This window comes from Bos grunniens, chromosome 11 (assembly GCF_055505025.1).
Source record: "Bos grunniens cultivar Pamir isolate PY7600 chromosome 11, Bosgru_T2T1.0, whole genome shotgun sequence".
NCBI lineage: Eukaryota > Metazoa > Chordata > Mammalia > Artiodactyla > Bovidae > Bos > Bos grunniens.
The window spans coordinates 26,876,703-26,902,547 of NC_141175.1; the positions used below are offsets into that span (position 1 = coordinate 26,876,703).

At 40.8% G+C, this 25,845-nt stretch overlaps 2 protein-coding genes across 6 annotated transcripts in view; one reads left to right on the top strand and one right to left on the bottom strand.

The window, feature by feature from the left end:
• The window catches only part of SMC6 (structural maintenance of chromosomes 6), a 74,997-nt gene extending 49,918 nt beyond the window's left edge, over positions 1–25,079 (bottom strand). Inside the window, exons 1-5 of the mRNA XM_086323569.1 lie at positions 24,884–25,079; positions 13,390–13,535; positions 9,488–9,605; positions 7,469–7,574; positions 341–477 (exon numbers count right to left, since the gene is read on the bottom strand). Coding sequence (XP_086179695.1) covers positions 341–477; positions 7,469–7,574; positions 9,488–9,605; positions 13,390–13,530 — 502 coding nt within the window. The 5' untranslated portion in view covers positions 13,531–13,535; positions 24,884–25,079. The remainder of the gene's footprint in view (positions 1–340; positions 478–7,468; positions 7,575–9,487; positions 9,606–13,389; positions 13,536–24,883) is intronic.
• Positions 25,080–25,401: 322 nt separating this feature from the next.
• GEN1 (GEN1 structure-specific endonuclease) overlaps positions 25,402–25,845 on the top strand; it is a 28,681-nt gene continuing 28,237 nt past the window's right edge. For 3 of the 5 annotated variants that reach the window (XR_015135800.1, XM_086323572.1, XM_086323573.1), the window contains exon 1: positions 25,521–25,657. The gene's annotated coding sequence lies outside the window, so the exon portion shown is untranslated. Of the gene's footprint in view, positions 25,658–25,845 lie in introns of all 5 variants that reach the window. The other 2 variants (XM_086323570.1, XM_086323571.1) reach the window with 2 other exon arrangements.

Below are 25,845 nucleotides of genomic sequence, written 5' to 3' on the forward strand. Positions count from 1 at the left end.
TTTTCCACCTTTCACTAACCTTCTCTTTCCACATGTGATAGTAACTATAGGGGTGAAAGAAGATCAAAATGGCATACCACAGACTGTTTCAAACTGACCCAAATTCTGCTACTCAAACTTTTGCTGTAGAATCCCTTGTGGTAATACAACAATGTGTAATATATGTATGTATACATACATGTGTATATGCACATATATGCAACCAACCAATCCTCTTACAAGAAGGAAGTTTCAAGAGATGAGACGTATCCTTCCAGTGATACCAGCACAATCAATGACCTCTTTTTAATTGGATGTGTACTATTAGTTCTCCAAAATAAAAGAGAAATTCATAACAAACCTGTTGCACTCTTCAGTTTGTAAGATCGACTTCCATCCATGCTGATGTGCTGTTGTACAATAATAGTGTCGCCGTACACATTTCCTCTGTAGGCATCATCCCCTCTGTTCCTTATTGTTATTGAGATATCTGCTGAGCTAAAGCAATAAGGTTAAACTAAGTCACAGGAATGTGCAGGGCAACTGTAACACCAACTTATAGTAATTTTCAAAACCTCTCAGTGATTTGGCTAATTCATTGGAAAAGTAGCTTTACATCAGCAGCTGATGGCTGAGAGGCTACTACAGAACAATATTAAAGATACCATACAACAAAGATGAGAAGAGAAACTTTATAACAAAATAACTGACTATGCTATCCGTAACAGAAATACATTTTCACAAAATTCATTTAAGTTTTGGTTGTTTCATGTCATGTAGGTAAGTTACACAGTTTCCTATCTGTAATGTATAATCAATACTATACCGCCTGGATAATAATATTGCATATCAATATCATGCTAAATCACATAATAAAGCATCATCCTGACAGCAGGTGTCTAAGAATGATGAAGTGAGAATTAAGGTGAAATAATATATTTTCTAAGAAGATGAAAACTAAGGGAAACAATTTTGATTCTTCTATTACTTATGCAACAACAACAAAAAAGGCTAAAGTATTTGACATCAAGAAATGTAAACTAAATCTCAAAATTTCCTAAGGTTTTATTAGTATTACAAAAGAATTATTTTCAAAGTTTAAAAGAAGTTTGAAGCATTTATAGCCATGTATATTTTAACATATTATGGGGGAGGAGAGAATCAATCTCTGATTTTCTACTCTAAATTCTGTTAAAATAAGCCCTGGGAGAAAAAAATTTTTTTAAGTTAATGAAGAGCATTAATAAATAAATATAATTTCCTCAAACATAAAAGCAGACAATATTTTCTCTGGTTAAAAATGAGTATCTGTCAAAAATGCTCAAGTCCTTTAATGTAAATCTGATTTTGGTAATTAAAGGCTATATTAAACAGAACAAACTTGTTTTCATCAATTTGTAGTCATAATCCAAAACTGCTTCCATTTGCAGGAAATGTAGGGAAAAATACTCAAGATGAATTTCACTGTGAACTTAGTAGACATCCTGAAGGGGCTCAGTTCTTGTTCCCCCCGTACATGTGTGCAGGGAAGTGCTCTCATAGACAGAGGGCTCAGCAGCCCCCAACCCTTCCCACAGGGACTGAGATAAATATAGAAGACATGGTTAATGTGTGTGTGTGTTCAGTTGCTCAGTTGTATCGAACTCTTTGTGACCCCATGGCCTGTAGCCTGCCAGGCTCCTCTGTTCATGGGATTTCCCAAGGCAAGAATATTGGAGTGGGTTGCCATTTCCTCTTTCAGGGGATATTCCCAACCTAGGAATCGAACTGGCATCTCTTGCATTGACAGGCAGATTCTTTACCACTGTGCCACTTGGGAAGCATATAGAAAGTGGATAGTAACTGAGCCAGATACTCTTCTTTAAAATTCAAATTAAGAAAAATTAGTAAAGCTCAAGTACAGTCTGTAGTCTAGTTAATAATAATATACCAATGTTAACCACACAGTACTTTGATAAAAGTACCTCAGGTATTTAAGATGTCAACATTAAAGGAAATTGGGTAAAGCCTATAGGAAAACTGTACTAGCTTTGCAGCACTTGTGTAAATCTAAAATTATTTTAAAATCACAAGTTTTAAAAACAAACTCAAATTCAGACTCAATCAAGCGTTAAGGAGGTAATTCCTTGGAGCTACAAAGTTCTGAGGACTCTGGGACTAGAGAGATCAATTTGGGGCGCTATGTTCTGACAAGTACAAAGTCTGCAGAGACTACAGAGAGAAGCAGAACATAGAACAGTTAAGTTCTTGGGAAACCACCTGGACAGAGAACGACACTGAATCACGGATACTGGCCATGAATCAGAGACATAGAGAACTCAAGAGCACTTCCTTTCAAGGGCAGCCCCACACACATGAACAAGGAGATACAGAATAGCAAGAAGACTAAGAAAGAGCACACAGGCTCCAGGGTAGGTAAAAATAGTCACACACCTGCATGCCTGTAAGAAGAGGGAAGGCGGGAGAGTATAGCACAGAAGAGAAGGCTGCTCAGCCTGGATGGGAGGGGAGTTTGGGGGAGAATGGATACATGTGTAAGTATGGTGACAGGTGAATGTCTGGCTTGTAGAGGCTTGGATTTAAAATGCAACATCTGTTTGAAGTCTGGACCCCTTCCTCCCCCCACAAAGGATTACACTCTCACAGAAAGGGTAAGTCAGAACTTTTGCCACATAGCAGTAAGAAAAGATAACAAGGTTTAGAGAATGAATTGATGGTTACCAGGAGGGAAGGGTGGGGGAAAGGGATAGTCAGGGACATGTACACACTGCTATATTTAAAATGGATAACCAAGAAGGGCATGCTGTACAGCATGGGAAACTCTGTTCAATGTGATGTGGCAGCCTGAATGGCAGAGGAGTTTGGGGGAGAATGGACACATGTATATGTATGGCTGAGTCCCTCTGCTGTGCACCGGAAACTACCACAACGTTGTTAATCAGTTATACTTCAATATAAAATAAAATGTTTTTAAAAAAGTGCAGCCATTGAGGAGAGGGAGGGAAGTAGTGGAAAGGAAGAGCTGTAAGCATAAGCCTGACGAAGGAAGGAAGACACAGATCCAGAAACAGACACAAAGAGCCAGAGACACAGAACAGAAAGACCCAGAGAGCGACGATCTTTGGTTCTGAGTTTCTCAGTTCCAGTCACTCCTGATCCAATTATGCTTCCTCCCTGCAGCTTCCAAGATATACATCCTACATCTTTATGATCTATCTCTTCTCAAGATACCCTGAGTGGCTTGGGGTGTGTACGTTTTTAACCGGAAATAGCAATCAGTATCTAACTAAGACAGATGTGCTCCTGAAAAGTTCTAATTAATGAGCTTTTAAAGCACTCTGCGGTAATTCTAATGAAAAGTCAAGGTTGAAAACTATCAGCTAAAGTCTATGATAGGAGAAGGGTATCTGGCCTACAACATAAAGCCAAAAATATTTGTAACTCATGAAAACATTTTTAAAAATAAAGTGATACCTCCCTTGATTTGCAAATACCAACTTTATTTTCCTTCTGGGCCACTCCTTGCATTTGAAAGCTATTTTTACTATTGTGAGAGCTTTGTAGACACTTATATCCCACTACCATATGAATTCATAAGAAAGGCAAGTTATTTAAAAACATTTAAGGCTTACAAAAAATACCCTTCATAATGACTGCTCAGAAAACCTATATAAGGAAACAGAATACCTGCTCTGGGACTGACTGCTGTCTCCCCACCTACTAACGTGGCTGGTGTGGAATTTGGGTCAAGAGCCATAGAGCCCAGTGTCTGTCCCTAGAGAGACCCTTCAGTGAGAAGAGGAACGATCAGGGAGAGCTCCTCCAGAATGACAGCACACGAGCGCGCACACACCACAAGCATACGCAGTGCCGCCCTAAGGCTGTGGCTTCATTTTTTGGGGGGGGGGCATCCAAAAACTACTTTTTATTTATCATCATGAAGATTTTTACATATTTAAAACTCAAACTATACACTTTTGACAAGTGAAATTTATGAAAATGCTATAATAAAGCTCTTTTTAACAAAAACTATTTTCTCATATAAGATGTCACACAAAGAAGTCACTGAAGTTCCTGTCAAAATTAGAATTTCTAGGGGTTTCGGTTCAAGATGGCTACAGGATCCAGAACTGACCTTCTACAACACACGGAATCTATAGCTATGCATCGAACAACTTTCTCGGGATAAAAATAATTAAAAACTAGCTAAGCAAATCCTATACATGGGATGAAGGAGAGAAGACCCATGTCAAAGTGGGTAGAAGAGAATGGGACACAATGTGGCCATAAAATATGAGAACAAGGAAAATACAGCTTTATCAGACATTTACCTCTTGATGCTGTAGCAATGAGGGACTGTGAAAGTAATTAATAAATAAGTCACAGAAAATCCCCAATGATAAGAAAAGATGCAAGTGGCTTAAAACAGAAAAAGAAAGGAACAACAGTGAAAGAGGAAAAATGTAAGAGGTTACCATTTTCAAACCCAGAACAACAGATGGCACATATCTCTGGTCCTGGTAAGAAGGGAAACCTGAAGTTCTTTTTTTTTTTTTACTTTTGTGTGCTTCTCCACATATATGTCTTATTTTATACACCTGCACATATAAAGGTTACAAACTTGGGAAGTGTGGCTTACAATCACCAGGGAGGTGGGCCATGAAGGAAGATGATGTAGAAAGAGCACAGGACTGCTAATGCTACTTACAGTGGAAAAGGGAAGTGCATGTTGGAGGTCCCCAAAGGAAAACGCAACTGAAGTGCAGAGAATGTAGGGTGGCGGTTGTTTAGTCACTAAGTCATGTCCAGGTCTTTTGCAACCCCGTGGATTGTAGCCTGCCAGGTTCCTCTGTCTGTGGGATTTCCCAGGGAAGAATACAGGAGTGGGTTGCCATTTCCTTCTCCAGGGGGCTGTGGCTTCTTTCTTGGCTTCAGGAGACCCTTATCTGTACAGAGGTGACTCCAGCATTGTGTATTGATGGAAATGAGGCACAAGGAACATGGAAAATGCCATGTAGAATAAGGACACACCTGTTCCTTCTCTGGGTGGCTAGCTAATCTGCAGTACGTTCTGTAAACTTGACTAAATCAATCAGGCATGTGTAGTATCCCTGCATAACCCACTCCCCCAATGCTACAGCTGATGTCAAAAACTGGCCTGGTGCCTAGATCCCAGGACTAGGATTAGGAAGGCTGAGGGAGGGAACAGTGAACTGAACCTGCTGAAGAATGTGAAGGGCTATGGGTCTGAGACTTTGGTCTCTCCGAGAGGAGGAGACATATCCTTACTACTGCAAAGCCTCGCTGGATGATCAGAGGGCGGAGCCCCAGGTAAAGAGCCTCTAGGCACAGTCAGTCCTCTGGCTTCTCCTAACCATCTTAGGTAAGCATCTCTAAGGAAGGTTGGAACCCTCTACAAAGGCAGCCTGGAGCTCAAGTGTCACAAGTGGAGTGCTTCAGATGGGGGGAGGGGGAGTCCTGAGGACCACCTTAAACCTGTGCCTGAATGACAGGCACCCTCAGAACGATGGAATAGCCACACAGATTTTAGACACAAAACAAAAAGATAATACTCAGTGAGCTAATTCTGTTTAAAAAAAAAAGTGGTAACAGAATCAGAGATTATAAAATTAGAGAAATTTTATAGCCACCGAGTGTTTTAAATGAGGAAGACAAGGACAAGAGGAGTAGGAATGGGTTTGGAAAAGCTGTTTTTAGCTACTTTTTCAGACAAGGTCAGTACAAAGCAGACTGAGCTCAGGTCAAAGCTTTTAGCTGTTATTACCTCTGTTTATAATATTTTAATGTTCCTATCTACAGGCAGCTGTGTCCTTCAATGGTGGTGATTTGTGCAAACTAGCCTTTATCCATCTTTCTTTTTTTCATGGCATTCCAAGGACAAATCTCAGAAAGAAGCTTCTGCTTGGGTCTAGGTACTTCTCATATGGAAAAAAAATTTTTAATCTTTAATGGAGACATAAAACATTTAATGGTACAGAATAAAAAATTTCTTCCTGAGGTTTCTATGTGAAAGATCAATGGGTTATCCAGCTAGGTAGACTAGGTAAATATTTGGATAACTTGAACTGAAACAGAGTTGAGACCATTAACTTTGAAGTGTTCAAATAGCTAACTTTTGACTTCAGACATTATTTTCTTTGGAGACTGTGGGAGAGAAGACCTTGCCAGACTGGAGCCCAAATACAGTCAGGAGAGGCAGAAAACATGCTGGAGAATTGTTTTCAAGTAGTTCCTTTCCAAGGCCATACAGCAAGGGAAACAATTTTCTGTGTATCTTTTCCTTCCTCTTCCTAAGTCCACTTGGAACCTTGGCTTTAGGGGTAAGATTCCTAAGGTTTCTGAGAAATACATAAGAAACCTGCAATCCTGATTCACATCACGTCCCCATTCTGTTTTTTAGAAATCAAATGGAAAATGGGGGAAGTTAAATCGATATAACACTGAGCAGAAGGAAAGTCAGTTACAAGGGGGACAAAAAGACAATCACTGTTAATTATCAAAGTTCCAGAAGTCCTTGGGCACCGAGTATGTGAGGGAGAAACAAGCAGTGGGAGACGCCTCACTGTGGGAGCTGGGATGACAGAGTCTAGGACATCCAGTTCATAGGAGAAATGAGGATCCCGTCAGGGTTTTCTGAGGCTGAACTAAAAAGAATAAGGATATCAGCCTGACAAGAGCTCCTAATGGACAAAGGGCCACGAGTCTACGATGATGCAAACCAGGCAATTAATATACAGTTAGGTGACGGTGAATGTAACACAAACATTCAGTGAAAGAAACACAAACATAAAGCCACACATGGTTGTTATATAACCATTCACAAAGGTCAGGATGAACCACAAAGAGGTTTATGATTATAGCCCTCACACCAAATTCACTGGTGAACCATCTGAGTAAAGCATACAAAATGAGAGACAGAATGGAATACTTTTTTTTGAATTCTTAAGAGAGTTGGAGTTCTGTTTAGGGACACCTTGACTCGTTACTAGTTCTGCTCTAGCTCACGTGGTATCAACATGTACTTGCTGAAGCTGGATTTGGGACAAGAGCCAGAGAAGTCCTGGTGGTCCAGTGGATAAGGCTCTGCACTTCCTGTAGAGGGCAGCAGCTCGATCCCTGGTTGGGGTAAGGTCCCGCATGCTATGCGGCCAAAAAAATTTAAAGTCCCATGTTCATAAATATTCCTTTAAATGGAAGTACACAAATTTATCACTCCTCATTCTTCCATAAAGGTAAAGGAAACAAGTGTCTGGGGGAGGTGCATGGCATTAAGTGACATAAGCATTCTGTCAGGAGAGATAAAGAGGCAACAGTGGGGAAGAGAAAGGAATGAAAAGATATGACACCTGACACCTCTGTTCCACTTCCAGGAAGCCAATTCATTTCTGACAATGTCTACATGAATTGGGAATCTAAAGCTGCTTCTTATTAAAGAACTGAAAGATACACGTAGAAAGCCAACACTTACTTCTGTCCATCCTTCACAAAACCTTTTAAAGAAGATCCTCGATTAGTAGTGATAGCTTTTCCACCAAGACCAACTATGAGAGCTGTGAGCACCGCACTCTTGCCACCTAAAGAACAGGTGTTGAAGAAATCACATGCATTAGAGAGGGAGAAGTATGATTTCTATAATTTGATGTAAAAATATTTCTCAGAGAAGATGTGAAATAGTCTAACCCTGAAAGGAAGTGTTACACTTCAATTATAGTTTTCTTCCAGTGCCAAAAACAAAAAGTTGTATATATCATGAAATATTTAGCTGCTGCTATTAGAAAAAAAAAATCAATATATTTCAGGAATCAAATTTGTGCCAGAAATGGAAAAAACTGGTTGATAACTTTCCAACCTAAAATTTACAGTATCATCTTGACCTGTCAGATATTAAATGAACTTATCTTTCTAATTAACCCAAATACATTTAACTCATCTAATGTTTCTTACATCCTAATTTAATTAAAATTAGGATTTTTCTTTTCCCATAAATTCTCAGAAGCCCAAAACTATTTTTGACCCTGATTGCAAGCTCCACAGGGACAGGACCTTACCTTAACTCAGTGGCTATCTCCAATATAAGCCCATAATAGGCACTCACATATTTGCTGAATAAATGAATTTAAATATGAAAAACTACCAGTCGTATAGACAGATTTTGTATATTTTGCGATATTTTGGCAATTATTATTCCTAATTTGAGTATTATTCATTTGCTCACTCTTTAAAGAGTATACTTTTTTACTCCTAACAGACAAAAAATATCGCAAGCTAAAATAGCAAAATCTGTAACAGTTACCCAGAATATGATAACCATTTTCTCAACTCCACAATCAACCAAAGAGATCAACTCTTATTAACTCATCATCTTTCACAACATACTCTAAATTAAACCAAGTATACAAGAGTTAACCCAATTTAGTTCCTGGGATGTCTTTTGAGTTCCTATACTAACTCTCTCCTTTTTCTTCATTTCCAAATTCCCAGTTTCCACCACCTGCATTAGATTAACACCTTCACTATTTCGAATGTTAAGCTCTAACTGCAGAACCTACCGGTCTGTCTTTACTACTTGTCCTGTTTGACCTCCCCATAGCTCTGGTCCTTTTGTCTATTCTCTCCTTCTGAAAACACTTTCCTCTTGAACTAACAGAGGAGGAAAAACAAAGAACAACTAAACAGACCACGGAGCTATCTGTACTAGTTCCATGTTCTAGCACGACCACCATCCCTGGACCCTGGCAAGCTCCTCTCCCTCTCTACTGGCTCAGTTAAGCAGCCAACATGGTTCACCACAAAGGCTGCCTAACTCGTCTTTCCAACTCCTATGTCTTCCTCTATGTCTCAGCTACTTCTTCCCCAGAAGATCTAAAAGATCTTTCATTTTTATTCAAGTACCACCACAAATACCATCTCTTTTTAAAGCTTTCATTGGCCACATGAGTGAGAATTCATTTCTTTCTTGTTTGGATTCCCATGGCACTTCATTCATGCTGTTACAACATTTAATAGATACAAGACACAGGACTGTCTCAACGGCAATGAGGATAGCTTGCCCACTCTTCTATGGTATGAATTCCAAGGTACATAGATTCAAATCACTATGCATTCTAGAACAGTGGGATTGGGAGGGAGTTGGAAGGGAGATTTGGGAGAGAGGGGTGGGGACATGGGTGTACCTATGGCTGATTCTTGTTCATGTTTGATTGAAAACCACAAAATTCTTTAAAGCAATTATCCTTTAATTAAAAAAATAAAGTGGCAAAACAACATGAAAGAAAGGTTTATTCCTCTTGCATAATGAACCCAGAGTTAATTCATTATTTTCTTAAAGTGTAGACTGGCAGCAAATACTGAAAAATTCATGACCACAAACCAGAGATCTAAAACTTAGCTGTATCAGCACTAATAGGCACCTATTTAAAAAAGTTAAAGCATTCTGACTTCAATGTACTGCTCAAAGTCAAATAAGAAGGAAGGCAAAAGCACTTACTTCCATTATTGCCAACAACAAAGTTGACATTAGAACCAAACTTAAAGGGTCCAAGCATCGAATGACACATGAAGTTTTTGAGCTGAATACTCTCAATTATTCCAACTTCTGCTGCTGTCTATGAATTTTAAAAAATGAGAGAAAACAATCAATCTAATTCAATCACTACAATCATCCAACTGTTTGTTAGCAGGAGAAAGATCAGCAGTGCCATCAATGAAAAAAGTTATAGAAAGTACAATTTTAAATGTTAATTTCAATTAATGAGTAAGAGCATGCTCAGTCATTAAGTTGTATCCAACTCTTTGAGACCCCATGAACTGTAGCCTGCCAGGCTCCTCTGTCCATGCAATAATACAGGAGTAGGTTGCCATTTCCTTCTCCACCGAATCTTCCCGACCAAGGGATTGAACCTGCATCTCCTGCATTGGCAGGTGGGTTCTTTACCACTGAGCCACTAGAGAGGCCTTCAATCAATGAGCAAGTGACATTAATTCATATGATTAACTGCTATTTTTAAAGTCCTTATAGGTTCTAACAAGTATTTCACAGGATTCTTTTTTAATATGGACAATACCAACATCTTGAGTCACATCAGTTTTTGTTGGAGAGAGGCTATCTTTGGCATTGTGGGATATTTAACAGCATCTCTAGCCACTACCCACCAGATGCCAGCAGCACTCTCTCCTCCAACCCCAGATGTGACAACCAAACATTATATTCAGACATTGCTAAATGTATCCACTGCAGAGAGAGCACAGAATTATAATTTCCATATTGAGAATACGTCATAATTAAATTAGAGATGGTTCATATATGTTTTAACCAAGAGTTTGATACACAGTGGTTACACTTTGTAGTTAAAATATGAAAATAAATCAACTATATTTTACCAAACCTTCCAAATGTTTTTGAAGAACATTTAATGTCTCCAACTTTTAAGTTATTTATTATAAAAATCTCTGGCTCTCTATCACTAAACAGCAGCTTATTAAAAAGCAGGGAACATTTACATCCTTATATGAGTGGCTTCCCAGGTGGCTCAATGGTAAAGAACCTGTCTCCCAATTCAGGAGACACGAATTCGATCCCTGGGTCGGGAAGATCTCCTGGAGAAGGAAATGGGAACCCGCTCCAGTGTTCTTGCCTGAGAAATCCCATGGACAGAGGAGCCTGGCAGGCTACAGGCCATGAGGTCACAAAAGAGTAGGACATGACATAGCAACAAAAACAAGCAGAATTCTGTAGAAATCATGGTTGAAGACTTTTTAAAAGTCTTCAGTTTATTTTGATCTAATTGAAGACTTAGAAGTAGTTATAAAAAATAATACAGAGAAATCCTGTGACTCCTTTACCCAGGTTCTGCCAAAGGTAAAATCTTGAAAACTATGGTACAATACCACACCAGGGTGCTCATTTTGATAGTGACGCACAAAATATTCCCATCACAAGTAACTGTCACATTGTCCTTCTAGAGCCGCATCCTCATTCCTCCCCACCCACTCATCCTTTACCCTGGCCCACTGGTCTGCTCTCCATTTCTGAGACACTGTTATTTCAAGAATGTTATATACATGGAATCAGACAGAATGTAACCTTTGGAAAAGCGCTTTTTCCTTCACTCAGCTTAACTGTCTTTTGCTGTCTATGTGCACAGTTCCCTGCTTTCTACTGCTAAATAGTATCTCAGGGTAGAGACATCCTATAGCAGGTTTAACTACTCACTCACTGTATGACATCTGGATTGTCATACAGTTTTTGAGTATTACAAAATAAAGCTGCTATGAACACTCATGTACAGATTTTTGTGGGAAAATAGATCTTCTTTTCTCTGTGATGCTGTGCTATGCTTAGTCACTCTGTTGTGTCTGACTCTTTGCGACGCCATGCACTGTAGCCCGCCAGGCTCCTCTGTCCCTGGGAATTCTCCAGGCAAGAATATTGGAGTGGGTTGCCATGCCCTCCTCCAGGGGATCTTCACAATTCAGGGATCGAACCCAGGTCTCTCACATTGCGGACAGATTCTTTACCATCTGAGTCGCCGGGGTAGCCCAAGAATACTGGAGTGGGTAACCCATCCCTTCTCCAGGGGATCTTCCCAACCCAGGAATCGAACCAGGGTCTCCTGCACTGCAGGCAGATTCTTAACCAGTTGAGCTACCAGGGAAGACCCTTTCTCTGTGATAGATACTGGGTTATATGATAGATGGTTACATGCTAAATTTCTTACAGAAACTGCCAAACTATTTTCCAGAGTGACTGTACCATTTTACATTCCCACCAATATATGAATGATCCACTTTCTTTGCATCCTTGCCAGCATATGGTATTGTCATTTAAGAGAGAGAAAAAAAAAAGTAGCCATTCTGATGGGTGTGCAGTGGTATTTCATCATGGTCTTAATTTGCATTTCCCTCATGACAGGGCTTCCCTGGTGGCTCAGAGGTTAAAGTGTCTGCCTGCAATGCGGGAGACCTGGGTTCGATCCCTGGGTCGGGAAGATTCCCTAGAAAAGGAAATGGCAACCCACTCCAGTACTCTTGCCTGGAGAATCCCATGGACAGAGGAGCCTGGTGGGCTGCAGTCCACGGGGTCACAAAGAGTCGGACACGAATGAGCGACTTAACTTTCATGACAGGTTATTCTGAACATGATGTCATGTGTGTATCTGCCGTCTGTACATCCTGTCAGTGAAATGTCTCTTTATGTCTTCTGTGCATTTTCAAATTGGAAATTTGCTTTTAATTGTCGAATTTTGAGAATTCTTTATACACATTCTTTATAAAATTCTTTATACAGTACTCTTGCCTGGAGAATCCCATGGATGGAGGAGCTTGGTGGGCTACAGTCCACGGGTCGCAAAGAGTCGGACACGACTGAGCGACTTCACTTTCTTTCTTTCACTTTATACAAACAAGATATTTGTACTTTGTTGGATACGTGATTGGCAAATATTCTGCTAGCTTGACTTTCCATCCTCATAACAAGGTCTTTGCAGAAGAAAAGTTTTTAATTTTGATGAGGTCTAATTTATCAGTTTTTCATTTTATGGTTTGTATGTTTGGCGTCAAGTCTAAGAATTCTCTGCTGAATGCTAATCTGAACCTGAAACCCAAACATTTGGTACAATTCTTCAGTCAAACCAACTGAAACTGAAGAGACCTTTTTTAGGAGTTTTTAAAGGATGAATTAAATTTCCTTGTTATAGGAATTGGTCCACTCTAAACTGCTAATCTATGTGTGCAGAGTTGTTAACAATATTCCCTTATCGTCCTTTCTTTTAAAATTTACTTTTGGGTACGCTGGGTCTTCATTGCTGTGCCAGGCTTTTATTTAGTTGCAGTGAGTGGGGGGCTACTCTAGTTCTGGTGTGAGGGCTTCTCACTGAGATGGCTTCTCGTGTTGTGGAGCACGGGCTCTACAGAGAGCACAGGTTTCAGTAACCGTGGCACACAAGCTTAGCTGTCCTGCCACATGTGGATCCAACTCATGTCCTCAGCGATGGCAGGCAGATTCTTAACCACTGGACCACCAGGGAAGTCTCCTTATTATCCTTTTGCTGTTTGCAGAGTCTATGGTCAAATCCACTGTTTCATTCCTGACACTGGTAGTTTGTGTTTTCTCTCATTTTCCCTTTCGTCAATCTTAGTAGAGGTTTGTAAGTTTTACTGACCTTTCCAAAGAACTACATCTTTGTTTTATTGTTTTCTCTACTAATTTTTTCTAAAAATTAACATGAACTTCAAAATTAGGTGATTTTTACATCACTTTTAAAAATTTATGTTATTTTTCCTCTGCAGCTAGCGACCCAGCTTCAGATACTGAATTAAGAATACGATATATAAAACAGACAGGAGAAACAGGACAATCAAAAGTTATTAATTTTATAATTTTGCACTCACCAAAGTAGAGGTACCATTAGTGAAAGAAACTGCACATTCATCTTCGTCACATTCATCTTTATCAAAATCGTCCAATTCTTCTTGTCTTGGTCTTTTGGCATTTTCAGGAGAGAAAAAATTTTCTTCCTTTCTTTTGGCCATCAGGTCTAAACAAATATTACAGTGACAATGAAGAAAATCATGTAAAGCACCCATACAACTGTTTCATATATATATATTAACAAAACTTAACAAAATCAGACAAAGCTTAAATTTTAGTACTATATCCATTCATTTTCACTTTAAGAAAAAGTAAAATTATCATCTGTGTGGAGGGAGGGGGCCATGAGCCAAACAATGCGAGTGGTCACGAGAAGGTGGAAAGGTAGGGACACAGATACTCAAGAACCTCTGGAAAGGAACATATCCTTCCTGCTCTCTTGATTTTAGCCCAGGCAGACATGTCAGACTTCTCACTACAGAAGTAGATAATAAATTCTTGTTTTAAAAAATCTGCATATGCAACACTAGAAGATTTTACGTCAGAGGGGATTCATGATGGAGGTTTTTATTGATACGGACCTATCTAAGTATTTTAACTCCTAAGCTTACAAAAAGCAAACGGTTTTATTTGTGAAACTGTAGATCCACTGATGAGATGGCAAATGCCTTCTGAACTTACTCCAGAGCAATCATCCAATTTTTATAAGTTATAAAGTAATAATGAATCATATAAAATTGATATTATTTCCCCAAAGAAGCATATTTGTAGTGGCCTGTATAGTCCATGGAGTCTCAAAGAGTCTGACAAGAAACAGTGACTTTCACTTTCACTTTTGCCTAGCACTAGAAGAGAAGGGAAAGGCAAGGGAGAAAAGGAAAGATATCCCCATTTGAATGCAGAGTTCCAAAGACTAGTAAGGAGAGATAAGAAAGCCTTCCTCAGCGATCAATGCAAAGAAATAGAGGAAAACAACAGAATGGGAAAGACTAGAGATCTCTTCAAGAAAATTAGAGATACCAAGGGAACTTTTCATGCAAAGATGGGCTCGATAAAGGACAGAAATGGTATGGACCTAACAGAAGCAGAAGATATTAAGAAGAGGGGGCAAGAATACACAGAACTATATGAAAAAGATCTTCGTGACCCAGATAATCACAATGGTGTGATCACTGACCTAGAGCCAGACATCCTGGAATGCGTCAAGTGGGCCTTAGGAAACATCACTACGAACAAAGCTAGTGGAGGTGATGGAATTCCAGTTGAGCTATTTCAAATCCTAAAAGATGATGCTGTGGAAGTGCTTCACTCAATATGCTAGCGAATTTGGAAATCTCAGCAGTGGCCCCAGGACTGGAAAAGGTCAGTTTTCATTCCAATCCGGAAGAAAGGCAATGCCAAAGAATGCTCAAACTACCACACAGTTGTACTCATCTCACATGCTAGTAAAGTAATGCTCAAAACTCTCCAAGCCGGGATTTGGCAATATGTGAATCGTAAACTTCCAGATGGTCAAGCTGGTTTTAGAAAAGGCAGAGGAACCAGAGATCAAATTGCCAACATCCGCTGGATCATCGAAAAAGTAAGAGTTCCAGAAAAACATCTACTTCTGCTTTATTGACTATGCCAAAGCCTTTGACTGTGTGGATCTCAACAAACTGTGGAAAATTTTTAAAGTGATGGGAATACCAAACCATCTGATCTGCCTCCTGAGAAATCTGTATTCAAGTTAGGAAGCAACAGTTAGAACTAGACATGGAACAACAGACTGGTTCCAAATCGGGACAGGAGTATGTCAAGGCTACATATTGTCACTGTGCTTATTTAACTTATATGCAGAGTACATCACGAAAAATGCTGGGCTGGATGAAGCACAAGCGGGAATCAAGATTGCCAGGAGAAATAGCAATAACCTCTGATATGCAGGTGACACCACCCTTATGGAAGAAAGCAAAGAAGAACTAAAGAGCCTGTTGATGAAAGTGAAAGAGGAGAGTGAAAAAGTTGGCTTAAAACTCAACATTCAGAAAACTAAGATCATGGCATCTGGTCCCATCACTTCATGGGAAATAGATGGGCAAGCAATGGAAACAGTGAAAGACTTTATTTTTCGGGGGGCTCCAAAAATCACTGCAGATGGTGACTGCAGCCATGAAATTAAAAGATGCTTACTCTTTGGAAGGAAAGTTATGACCAACCTAGACAGTATATTTAAGAGCAGAGACATTTCTTTGCCAACAAAGGTCCGTCTAGTCAAGGCTCTGGTTTTTCCAGTGGTCATGGATGGATGTGAGAGTTGGACTATAAAGAAAGCTGAGCACCGAAGAATTGATGCTTTTGAAGAAGACTCTTCAGAGTCCCGTGGACTGCAAGAAGATCCAGTCCATCCTAAAGGAAATCAGTCCTGAATATTCACTGGAAAGACTGATGCTGAAGCTGAAACTCCAATACTTTGGGTGCCTGATGTGAAGAACTGACTCATTGGAAAAGACCCTGATGCTGGGAATAACTGAAGGCATGAGAAGGGGACAACAGAGGATGAGATGGTTGGATGGCATCACCGACTCAATGGACACGTGTCTGAGTAAACTCCAGGAGTTGGTGATGGACAGCGAGGCCTGGCGTGCTGCATTCCATGGGGTAGCAAAGAGTTGGATACGACTGAACTGAGTAGTGTCACTTCACTGTTCTCTAATAAATAACCCAGGCTAATTATCTAGTTTTTTTTTTGTTTTTACCAATATTCCTTAAAATTTGCCTGTAGAAAATTAACATCATCAAGCTTTTCTAAACATAAAAGCCACACCTTAAGTCCAAGTTGATGGTCTTTCGTTGAAATGAAATGGTATCATTACTTGAACTGCTGCTTTCATTTTTCTCTTAAAAATTCTCCTAGAGCCCTAAAGTGATAGGTACCTAATAACTGTTTGCTGAGTAATGAGAAACATCCACAGCACAGGTAACAAAAATTTCTAAGATACAAGAATATGAAAAATAGTTCTACTTTCAATCTGTTTGCTGCTGCTGCTGCTAAGTCGCTTCAGTCGTGTCCGACTCCGTGCAACCCCATAGACGGCCTCCTACCAGGATCCTCTATCCCTGGGATTCTCCAGGCAAGAACACTGGAGTGGGTTGCCATTTCCTTTTCCAATGAATGAAAGTGAAAAGTGAAAGTGAAGTTGCTCAGTCGTGTCCGACTCTTAGTGACCTCATGGACTGCAGCCTACCAGGCTCCTCCATCCATGGGATTTTCCAGGTAAAAGTACTGGAGTGAGGTTCAATCCGTTTAGGTACCCCCAGAACTATATCACAGCAGGTTTGTGCCAGGTATCTGGGCAGCAGGAGATTAAATGACATTTTCCCTCTCATTAATTCGGACTGAAAGATTCAACTCAGTCCTCAGTAGAAAAAAGGATAGTTCACCTTGATGATGTATGGATGGCAAGGAAGCCGGTCAGACATGTAGGTGTGTGCTGGGAGGCCAGTGGAGTATGTTACAAAGACAACAAGAAATAGATCAAAGTGGGAGAATAAGGACTTTAAAGCACAAATGAGAGAGAGGAGGAGGGCAGGGGAGAAATACATACAGTGCTTAATTTTTATCCACTGCCCTCCAAACTTATACTGACAGAAGCAATTTTGCAGAAATATCAAATATCTATACATATCTTGTTGGAACTGTTTTGGGGAACTAGCTTTGACAAGTTTTATTATGACAATGCATGCTTCATTAAGTGAACTGGGTAGTTTATCTTTTAATGCTCTGCAATCACCACTATGGCATGACACTGAAAGGTTTTTTGAAAGTGAAAAAGAACTAACCTTAAAGCTATTAGATAGTGCAGACTATTTTAATTTTATGAAATCATTTCAATTTCTTTTTTTGTATACCGGTTATTACAGGTTGACTATAGATTCCTAGAACAAGTCTGCTGTAATTTCATTTTCCAGAACACTGATAATTTAAAGCTTCAAATTTATTACACAGAATTACCTTGTTTTGTACAATCCTCAACTGTGGTCGTGATTCCTTTCACGTCAATTCTATTTAATTAATCTTTTTTCTCCCCAAAGTAGCTATTTACGTTTACCAAATTTAGTTTTTCTTTAACAAAAATATTTTAATACTTACTCATATATTTTTAGACAATCAAATATAAGAGATACACAGTGGAGTTGGAGTTCAGAATTCTTTAACCCAAAGTGCAAGTTGAAAAAAGCAATCAGAGACTTCCACTTCTAGAAAGGTGGAACAGATGTATTTTCCCTATTCCTCTTGCTTAGTAAAACATTCTTGAAAATTATATACTATAAAACAAGCATAACACAGCTCTGAAAAAGGAGGTAGATTGGTAGGAAACTCACAATCCAAGGAAAGATGTCACGGTGGTTCACTGAGTTTTTGTTTTCCCTCAACTACTGTGGACTTGGAGAAGCCAGCAACAGGGGAAACACCAAGAGGTGCAGAGGGAAACAAAAGGCTTAATGAAAGCCTATTCCCTCCAGACAAAAGGCCAGGAAAAGGAAGTCTAACAAGAAGACTTTCAGACAATAATCACTCTAGTCAAATACCATTAAAAGAACTGTTGTCCCTTCCTCACCGCCCCCTGCCTCAGCAAAGGTCAAGTGGGTAGTGTGGACCTCCTTCTGGTGATGCTAAAAGGAGGCATCTCAACATCCCATCTGGCCCAGTGTCAGACAAGGCTGTGCAGGCCAAGTAGGGAGGCATGACAGGGGCATCTGATGAAGAACCTAGAGGTCTACCCCTAAGAGGGTGTAACAGGACGCTATAATACTTACTCCCACTCCCCACTGGATGGGTCAGAGGCCTTTTACCACTGCCTAGAGAAGCGAGGAGCACACCCCAGCCCAACAGGCACCACAAGCCATGGAAAGAGCTCTGGTCAAGTTCCAGATGTGAGTCTCTGTGTCCATGGCCTAAGAAAACCAGAGGGCAGCAGTTCTCAAAGGTTGCAGTGTCTTAAAAAGTACCAAGGACCTCAGAGGGCTTTTGTTTCTATCAATATTGACCGTATTATAAATTAAAACTGAAAAAAAATTTAAAACAACCCACAAGTACACACTGTATCAGCCATCAGAGCAATGACATTATCACATGTCTATAACCTCTAGAAAACTCCTCTGTGTAGTTACAAGTGAATGAAAGTAAAAAAGGGAAATAACATCTTATGATTATTATGAGAACAATTTTGATCTTGTAGCCCCTCTGAAACAGTCTCATGGATCCCTGGACTACATTCGGGAAACTGCTACTGCAGGGAATACTATAAGCATGCCCATTACATACTGCCATAAATGACAAGGCACAGCTACCAGTAATAAAGTTAGGGCAGCAGAGAAGCCAGCCATAGAATGACTGGTAGATTTGATATTCAAAGTGTGGTCCAAGGACCAGCAAGCAGCATCTACATCTCCTAGGAACACGCTAGATATCCAGAATCTCAGACTTCAATTTAAAACAAGTGAATCTGAATCTTCATTTTAACAAGGTCTTGGGTGACTCACAAGTACATTAAGTCTGAGAAGAATTGTTGTAAACAACATTAAAAATTTAGGACTTTATCCTGTCCTGAAGGCAACAAGGAACCTAATGTATCGTGATAAATCAAATACCATTTAAAGGGAATATTAGTTAACATCCAAAGGACATTTAACCTAAACAAATGCCTTTTGAGAGAGTACTAGCATTATAGTCACAATTACCTAATATTCACTATCTTTCTAACAAGTAACTTAGTGTTTATTTTGATCTCTTACACAAGTCAGAACTTGAAAATCAAACATAATTTTCAAATTATTTAATAGCAAGAATTAATATACATTAATTTCAGCTAACTTAAATTCCCTAGAATACTACCAGGCAATTATTTTCCCAACACTGCCTTTCCTCCCACCCATACCTGTTTCTTACTCAATTACAGTCATTTATTTATCACAGAAGAGCAAAGAAGCAGCATTACTTCTTCATTTTCCCAATATTAAATGTCCTTTTAGGCAGTTTTTATTAATGCTTAATACATGAATTTGCAGTTAGCTGACACTCAGACATCAGCTGATTGATCTTAGTATTTTACCACTAGAAAACAGTTGTTTTTCAAGTAAAATCAGGGGAAGGAAGGGGAACGAAGGTATGTGTGATTAGCTTCTCATAATCAATGTGAGATCCTATACAAGACAGAATACAGTGCGCTACATGACGACAATGTTTTTTTATTTGCTGTACTTAGCCTGGGATTTGCAGTTTGCTGTTAGGTTGCCATGGCAACATGCATCTAACAGACACTGAAAGATCCAACCTTTAAAAACATGAATCATTCTATAATTTAATAATGGACTTTTAAAAACACACATGAATGTCCTGCGACTTAAATATAGGTTACAACAGTAGAACTGTTTCTAATATGCTAAAAAGATAATATAAACAGATGTAAAGAAAAATACTTTTAATATCCTGTAAAACATAAAAATAGGGGGGGAAAAAAGCTCCTCTGGGATTTTCAATGCATTCATAAAGCTCTTCATGGTATTCAATATTTATTTACAATAAAAAAAATTCAATATTAAGGAACATACTACTTCTCCCTTGCAGAATGCAAGCTCCTTCAAAGCAGGAATAGTAACAAATATGATTATCAAGAAAAAATAAGTTCAAGAAGAAAGAAAAATCAATCACCAAGGGTTAATTACAGCAAGCATATACACAGGAAATTTGAAAGACCAAAAGCATTTTCACACAGGATTATAAATTTCTAAATTTTCCATTTTAATGTGAGTACCTAGTAATTCATACTTCCCATTAATATCAAAGTAGGGGCTAACAGTAGTGAGAACAGTCATAACAGAATTGGAAACGTCAATAGAAAACAGAGGTTTTAAAAAAAGGTAAATTGCTACTGCTTCTGAATCTGCCACAGACTATTTACCTCATTCCCAATTCCGCTCCTACCACACCAAAGACAAACTCATTCTTTATTAAACCACCTCATTTTTAATGTACTGAAATATAAGCACGCTGCTTAGAATATATACATGAGATGCAACAGATAATAAATAAGTAAGTGAAAAAATTCATTAGTCCACCCATCAAACAATTATAGGTGAGCAAAACTCAGGTAATAAAATCTGAACACTCAGATTTGTGTTTTTAAAAAATCCCTGTGGCCTCAATATAGAGCACAAATGAAACAGAGTGAGAATAAAGGCAAAACAGACCAGTCTCTAAAGGACAAGCAGTGTTGAACAAAAGCAGTGGCATGCACACCAATGTTCACTGCACCATTATTACAACAGCCGACATACGGAAGCAATATAAATGTCCATCAACAGATAAATGGATAAAGACACGATACACATATACATCCAACATCCACAGATCATAGAAAAAGCAGGAGAATTCCAGAAAAACATCCACTTTTGCTTCACTGACTATGCTAAAGCCTTTGACTGTGTGGATCACAACAAACTGGAAAATTCTTAAAAAAGATGGAATACCGGACCACCTTCCTGGACTCCTGAGAAACCTGTAAGCAGGTCAAGAAGCAACAGTTAGAACCAGACATGGAACAATGGACAGGAATATCAAGGATGTATGTTGTTACCCTTCTTATTTAACCTATATGCAGAGTACACCACATGAAATGCCAGACTTAATGAATTACAAGCTGGAATCAAGACTGCTGGGAGAAATATCAACAATCTCAGATATGCAAATGATACCACTCTAATGGCAGAAAGCAAAGAGGAAATAAACAGCTTCTCAATGAGGAAGAAAGAGGACAGTGAAAAAGGTGGCTGAAAACTCAAAGTTCAAAAATGGCATCTGCTCCCATCACTTCATGGCAAATACATGGGGAAAAAGTGGAACAGCGGCAAATTTTATTATCCCGGGCTACAAAATCAATGCCAATAATGACTGTAGCCATGAAATTAAAAGACGGTTGCTTGTTGGAAGGAAAGCTATGACAAACCTAGACAGCGTGTTAAAATGCAGACATCACTTTGCTAACAAAGGTCTGTATAGTCAAAGCTATGGTTTTTCCAGTAGTCATGTACAGATGTGAGAGCTGTAATGTAAAGAAGGCTGAGCACTGAAGAACCGATGCTTTCGAACTGTGGTACTAGAAAAGACTCTTGAGAGTCCCTTGGAATGCAAGGAGATCAAATCAGTCAATCCTAAAGGAAATCAATTCTGAATATTCACTGGGAGGTCTGATGCTAAAGCTGAAGTCCCAGTATTTTGGCCACCTGATGCAAAGAGCTGACTCACTGGAAAAGATCCTGATGCTCGGAAAGACTGAGGACAGCAGAAGGGGACAACAGAGGATGAGATGGTTGGATGGCATCACTGACTCAACAGACATAAGTTTGAGCAAACTCCAGGAGATGGTGAAGGACAGGGAAGCCTGCACCCCTGGAGTGCTGCAGACATTAGGACTGCAAAGAGTCAGACAGGACTTAGTGACTGAACAACAAAACACATACACACAATGGAATATTATACAACTGTTAAAAAGAAACCTTGCCATTTGTAACAACATAGGTATTGCTGTTGTTTAGTCACTAAGTCATGTTTGAATATTTTTTGACCCCATGGACTGTAGTCCATCAGGCTCCTCTGACCATACGATTTCTGAGCCAAGAATACAGGAGTGGGTAGCCATTTCCATCTCCACAGGATCTCCCCACCCCAGGGATCAGACTCCAATCTCCTGCATTGGCAGGTGGATTCTTTACCAGTGAGCCACCTGCGAAGCCCCAAAGGGTATTATATTATATGAAATAACTCAGACAGAGGAAGACAAATACTCATATGACCTCACTTATATGTTAAATCTAAAAATCAAAAGAAACAAACAAAATGAAAACAGATACTGATACAGAGAACAAATGGATAATTGCCAGAAGGGGAGAGGGGGGAAGCAGGGGAGTGAAATTAGTGAAAGGGATTAAGAGGTATAAACCTTTTAATTCTCAACATCCTTATAAGTGATCCCTTACTTTACAAAAGAGGATACTGAAGCTCATTTAAAAGATACCCAAATTCATGTAGGTATATCTTAGCAGAGCCTAGATCCAAACCCAGGTTGTCAAAACCCCAAATCAAACTTCTTTAATGTCCAGGTTCCACCTGGCATGAACTGAGTTTAACCAAGTTTGACTATTTATACAAAATGAAATTGTCTGTTCATCTTGTTCTTCCTTTGGTAATGTATAAAACTATGTGATATGTCCCTCTAATGTTGGGCTTGCTGTATAAAATTTTATCTTGTGTTTAATTTTCAGAAACAATCTTTACTCTTAATAGTAAATGCCATCATCAGTAGACTGAGGTTTGGAAATGATTCATTCATTTTTCTTGAAAACATTGAGTTTGAAGTGCTTCTAGGAAACTGAGATGGATAGGCCAGTAAGCAGCAAAATAATAGAGTTAGATTCTAGTAGAGACTTCCCAGGTGGCTCAGCGGTAAAGAATCTGCCTGCCAATGCAGTCGACCCAGGTTTGATCCCTGGGTTGGGAAGATCCCCTGGAGAAGGAAGTGGCAACCCACTCCAGTATTCTTGCCTGGAAAATCCCATGGACAGAGATGTCTGGCGGGCTAGTCCATGAAGTCACGAAAGAGTAGGACAAGACTCAGCATCAAGACAATAACAAAGACGTAGATTTGGCAGTGGCACTAAGAAAGTCACAGAGACTATTCTGAATTTGTTCACCAGGGAAACTAGTGAGTAAGATGTACCTCATTAACTAGTGAATAAAAAATACTAAGTGTCTACACTTGACCCTCAGTCATCTGGACTTACATATGTATATATACATATATAACTGTGACGTTTAATTATGCTTTAAACATAATACCTTCATGTGTGGGCACTCAGTTGTGTGACTCTTTGCGACCCCCTGGACTGTGGCCCACCAGGCTCCTTTGTCCATGGAATTTTTCAGGCAAGAATACTGGAGTGGCTTGCCACTTCCTTCTCCAGGGGATCTTTAGGACGAAGGAAATGAACCCAGGTCTCGAATCTCCTGCATTGGCAGGTGGGTTCTTTACCAGCTGAGCCACCAATTCCTTAAAGTAAACCAAGTATGGCTTTGACTAATTCTCCTAACTTAGATCTAAAAATGATCATCAAGATTTAGGCAGGTTTTATACAAAATTCTACATCTACTCAGTAAAATAAAGTCAGTAAAATAAAAAACCAGGCTCCTCTGTCCATAGGATTCTCCAGGCAAGAATACTGGAGTGGGTTGCCATTTCCTTCTCTAGGGGATTTTTCTGACCCAGGGGGACTGAACCCAGGTTGCCTGCATTGCAGGCAGATTCTTTACCATCTGACACGCTGGGGAAGCCCAATTACAGAATAGAAACTGAAATTTACAGAGGTGGTACCAACCTGTTCAGGGTCACACAACACTGGTTCTTATACAAAAACATGTAAAAAGTAATATTCTGGTAATCTCCAAACTTCTTTGTACTTACTGGCATTCAAGGGGAAAAAAAGCGGAAAACTGTAAACACATTTCTACAGGAAATAATTACTCTGCATATTTCTCACAGTAAAAGGAGATAAAGTGAATCTAAGTATTTCTAACATGCTCCCTTACCACCCATATACACCAGTGCATAAGCTAGTGAGTATTTTAAAAGACTACACAGCAGCCATCTAAAAATCTGGAAATTTGGACTTTTTCTTCTTTTGAATATATTCCAGAATAGCTTGTATTTAGAACACTCCCTTTCAATTTCACGACATATACAGAGTAGCAAGCACTCAGATAAGTTCCGTGTTCAGGGTTTAAACACCAAATAGTTGCTCCCGTAGGAATTAGCACAGCACCCTCTTATGCCCCAAAGTGTCCTGCAGCCCTTCCTCCACCCTTGAGCTCAGTGTTCAGGAATTCCCAGTACTGATTCTTCTCCAATTCATCTCCACAAGAAAATAAGGGGGAAAGAAACGCCATCATAAACTTCCAAACGTCACAATTTAAATTTTTCTAGGTAACAGTTTTGCGTTCTCCTGAAACTGGGATTTAGCAACAAAGCCACCTTCAGGGATATTTACACATATCTCTTAAACGTAGTTAAGTTGTTACTTGTAAGGGGTCATCAGAGGGGGTGATAAGAACCCAATTTCCGAGCCTACACTCATCCCCCTGACCCTTCTCCCCCTCAAACCACTCATCAAAGCCTAACGGCGGCCGTTCGGGGCCCGGCGCCGGGTTCCCTCAGGCTAGCCGGAGACGAGATTTTTCAAGCACCGCCGCCAGAGCCGTCCGAGGGAGGGGCCCGGCGGACACCGGCAAGTTTCCTGCGGCTGAAGGGACCCGCGCCGCCGGCGGAGAGGGTGCGGAGATCACCGCCGGCCGTTGACCCGCGCGCCCTGGGCACCGCCGCGGCTCCAAAGACCCGGCCGCCAGCGGGTGGGCTGAGGGAGGGCGCCGGCCAAGGGAGGATCCGAAGCAAGAGAGAGCGACGGAGCGCGCCCTTAGCCTACCTCCAACAAGTCGAAGTCTCCCCCAAGGAACCCCCGATCGGCGGGACTGCCGCCGCAGCACAGGACGCTAAAGCCACGTTAGTGGACTCTCGCAGTCGGCCCAGCAGCCGTTGGTCCCCGAGACACCGCGCGCCCACCACGGGAGAACGCAGGAGCCCCGCCGACCCCGGCCCCCACCTCGGGACTCTCCGCGCCTGCGCCCCGCCCCCCCTCCGCCCGCCGGGACTCCGCCCGCGCGTGCGCGCTGCGGGGTTTTCGCGCCACTGGAGTCTAGGAGGCGGGGCCGGAAGTACCCCCTGGGCGGGCAGTGGGGATGTTGGGAGGAGCGCCGGGGCTCTGCGACTGTGGGACGCGCGGAGGGGTCGGGGCGGGTGAGTTGCCTAACTGCAAGCGGGGAGAAAAAAAAACCACCCTGGAACCCCAACGGCGGCTACAGTTCCGCGCATGCGTACAGCGACCGGCTGGGCGCCGCCGCGGAGTGTACAGCCGCGGTCGCGGAAAGGCGGTAGTCACTTCCCGGAAGAGGCGGAGCCGCGTGGCTGAGGCGCCGCATTCAAGTGGTTTCCAGGGAGCCTTCCGGGCCTGAGTGCTAAGCCTCTGAACTCTAGGCTTTGCTTGGCGAGGGAAAAAGAAAGTTTTCGTTTTCTTTCTTCTTTTTTTATTGAGTAGAGGAACATTTAGAAACTTGGAGGCAGCAGTAGTTAGAATCCAGACCAAACTGGTAAATGACAGAAGGGGCGTCTTTCCAAAAACCAAGGAAGCAGGGTTGTCCGGGTAAGTCCCGCGCGGATCTGTGGAGAGACGGCCCCGCCCAGGCCCCTCTACCTGCTCCTTTGCAATCTAGGGGCGATTGCAAGCTGGTTGGAGGCGAGCTCTATGTTCGCGTTCCTATCTCGCCCGCCCCTCCTCCCAGGACACCGCCCGCGGTTCTCTCTGGGTCCAGTAGGACCGCGGCCCGGAAC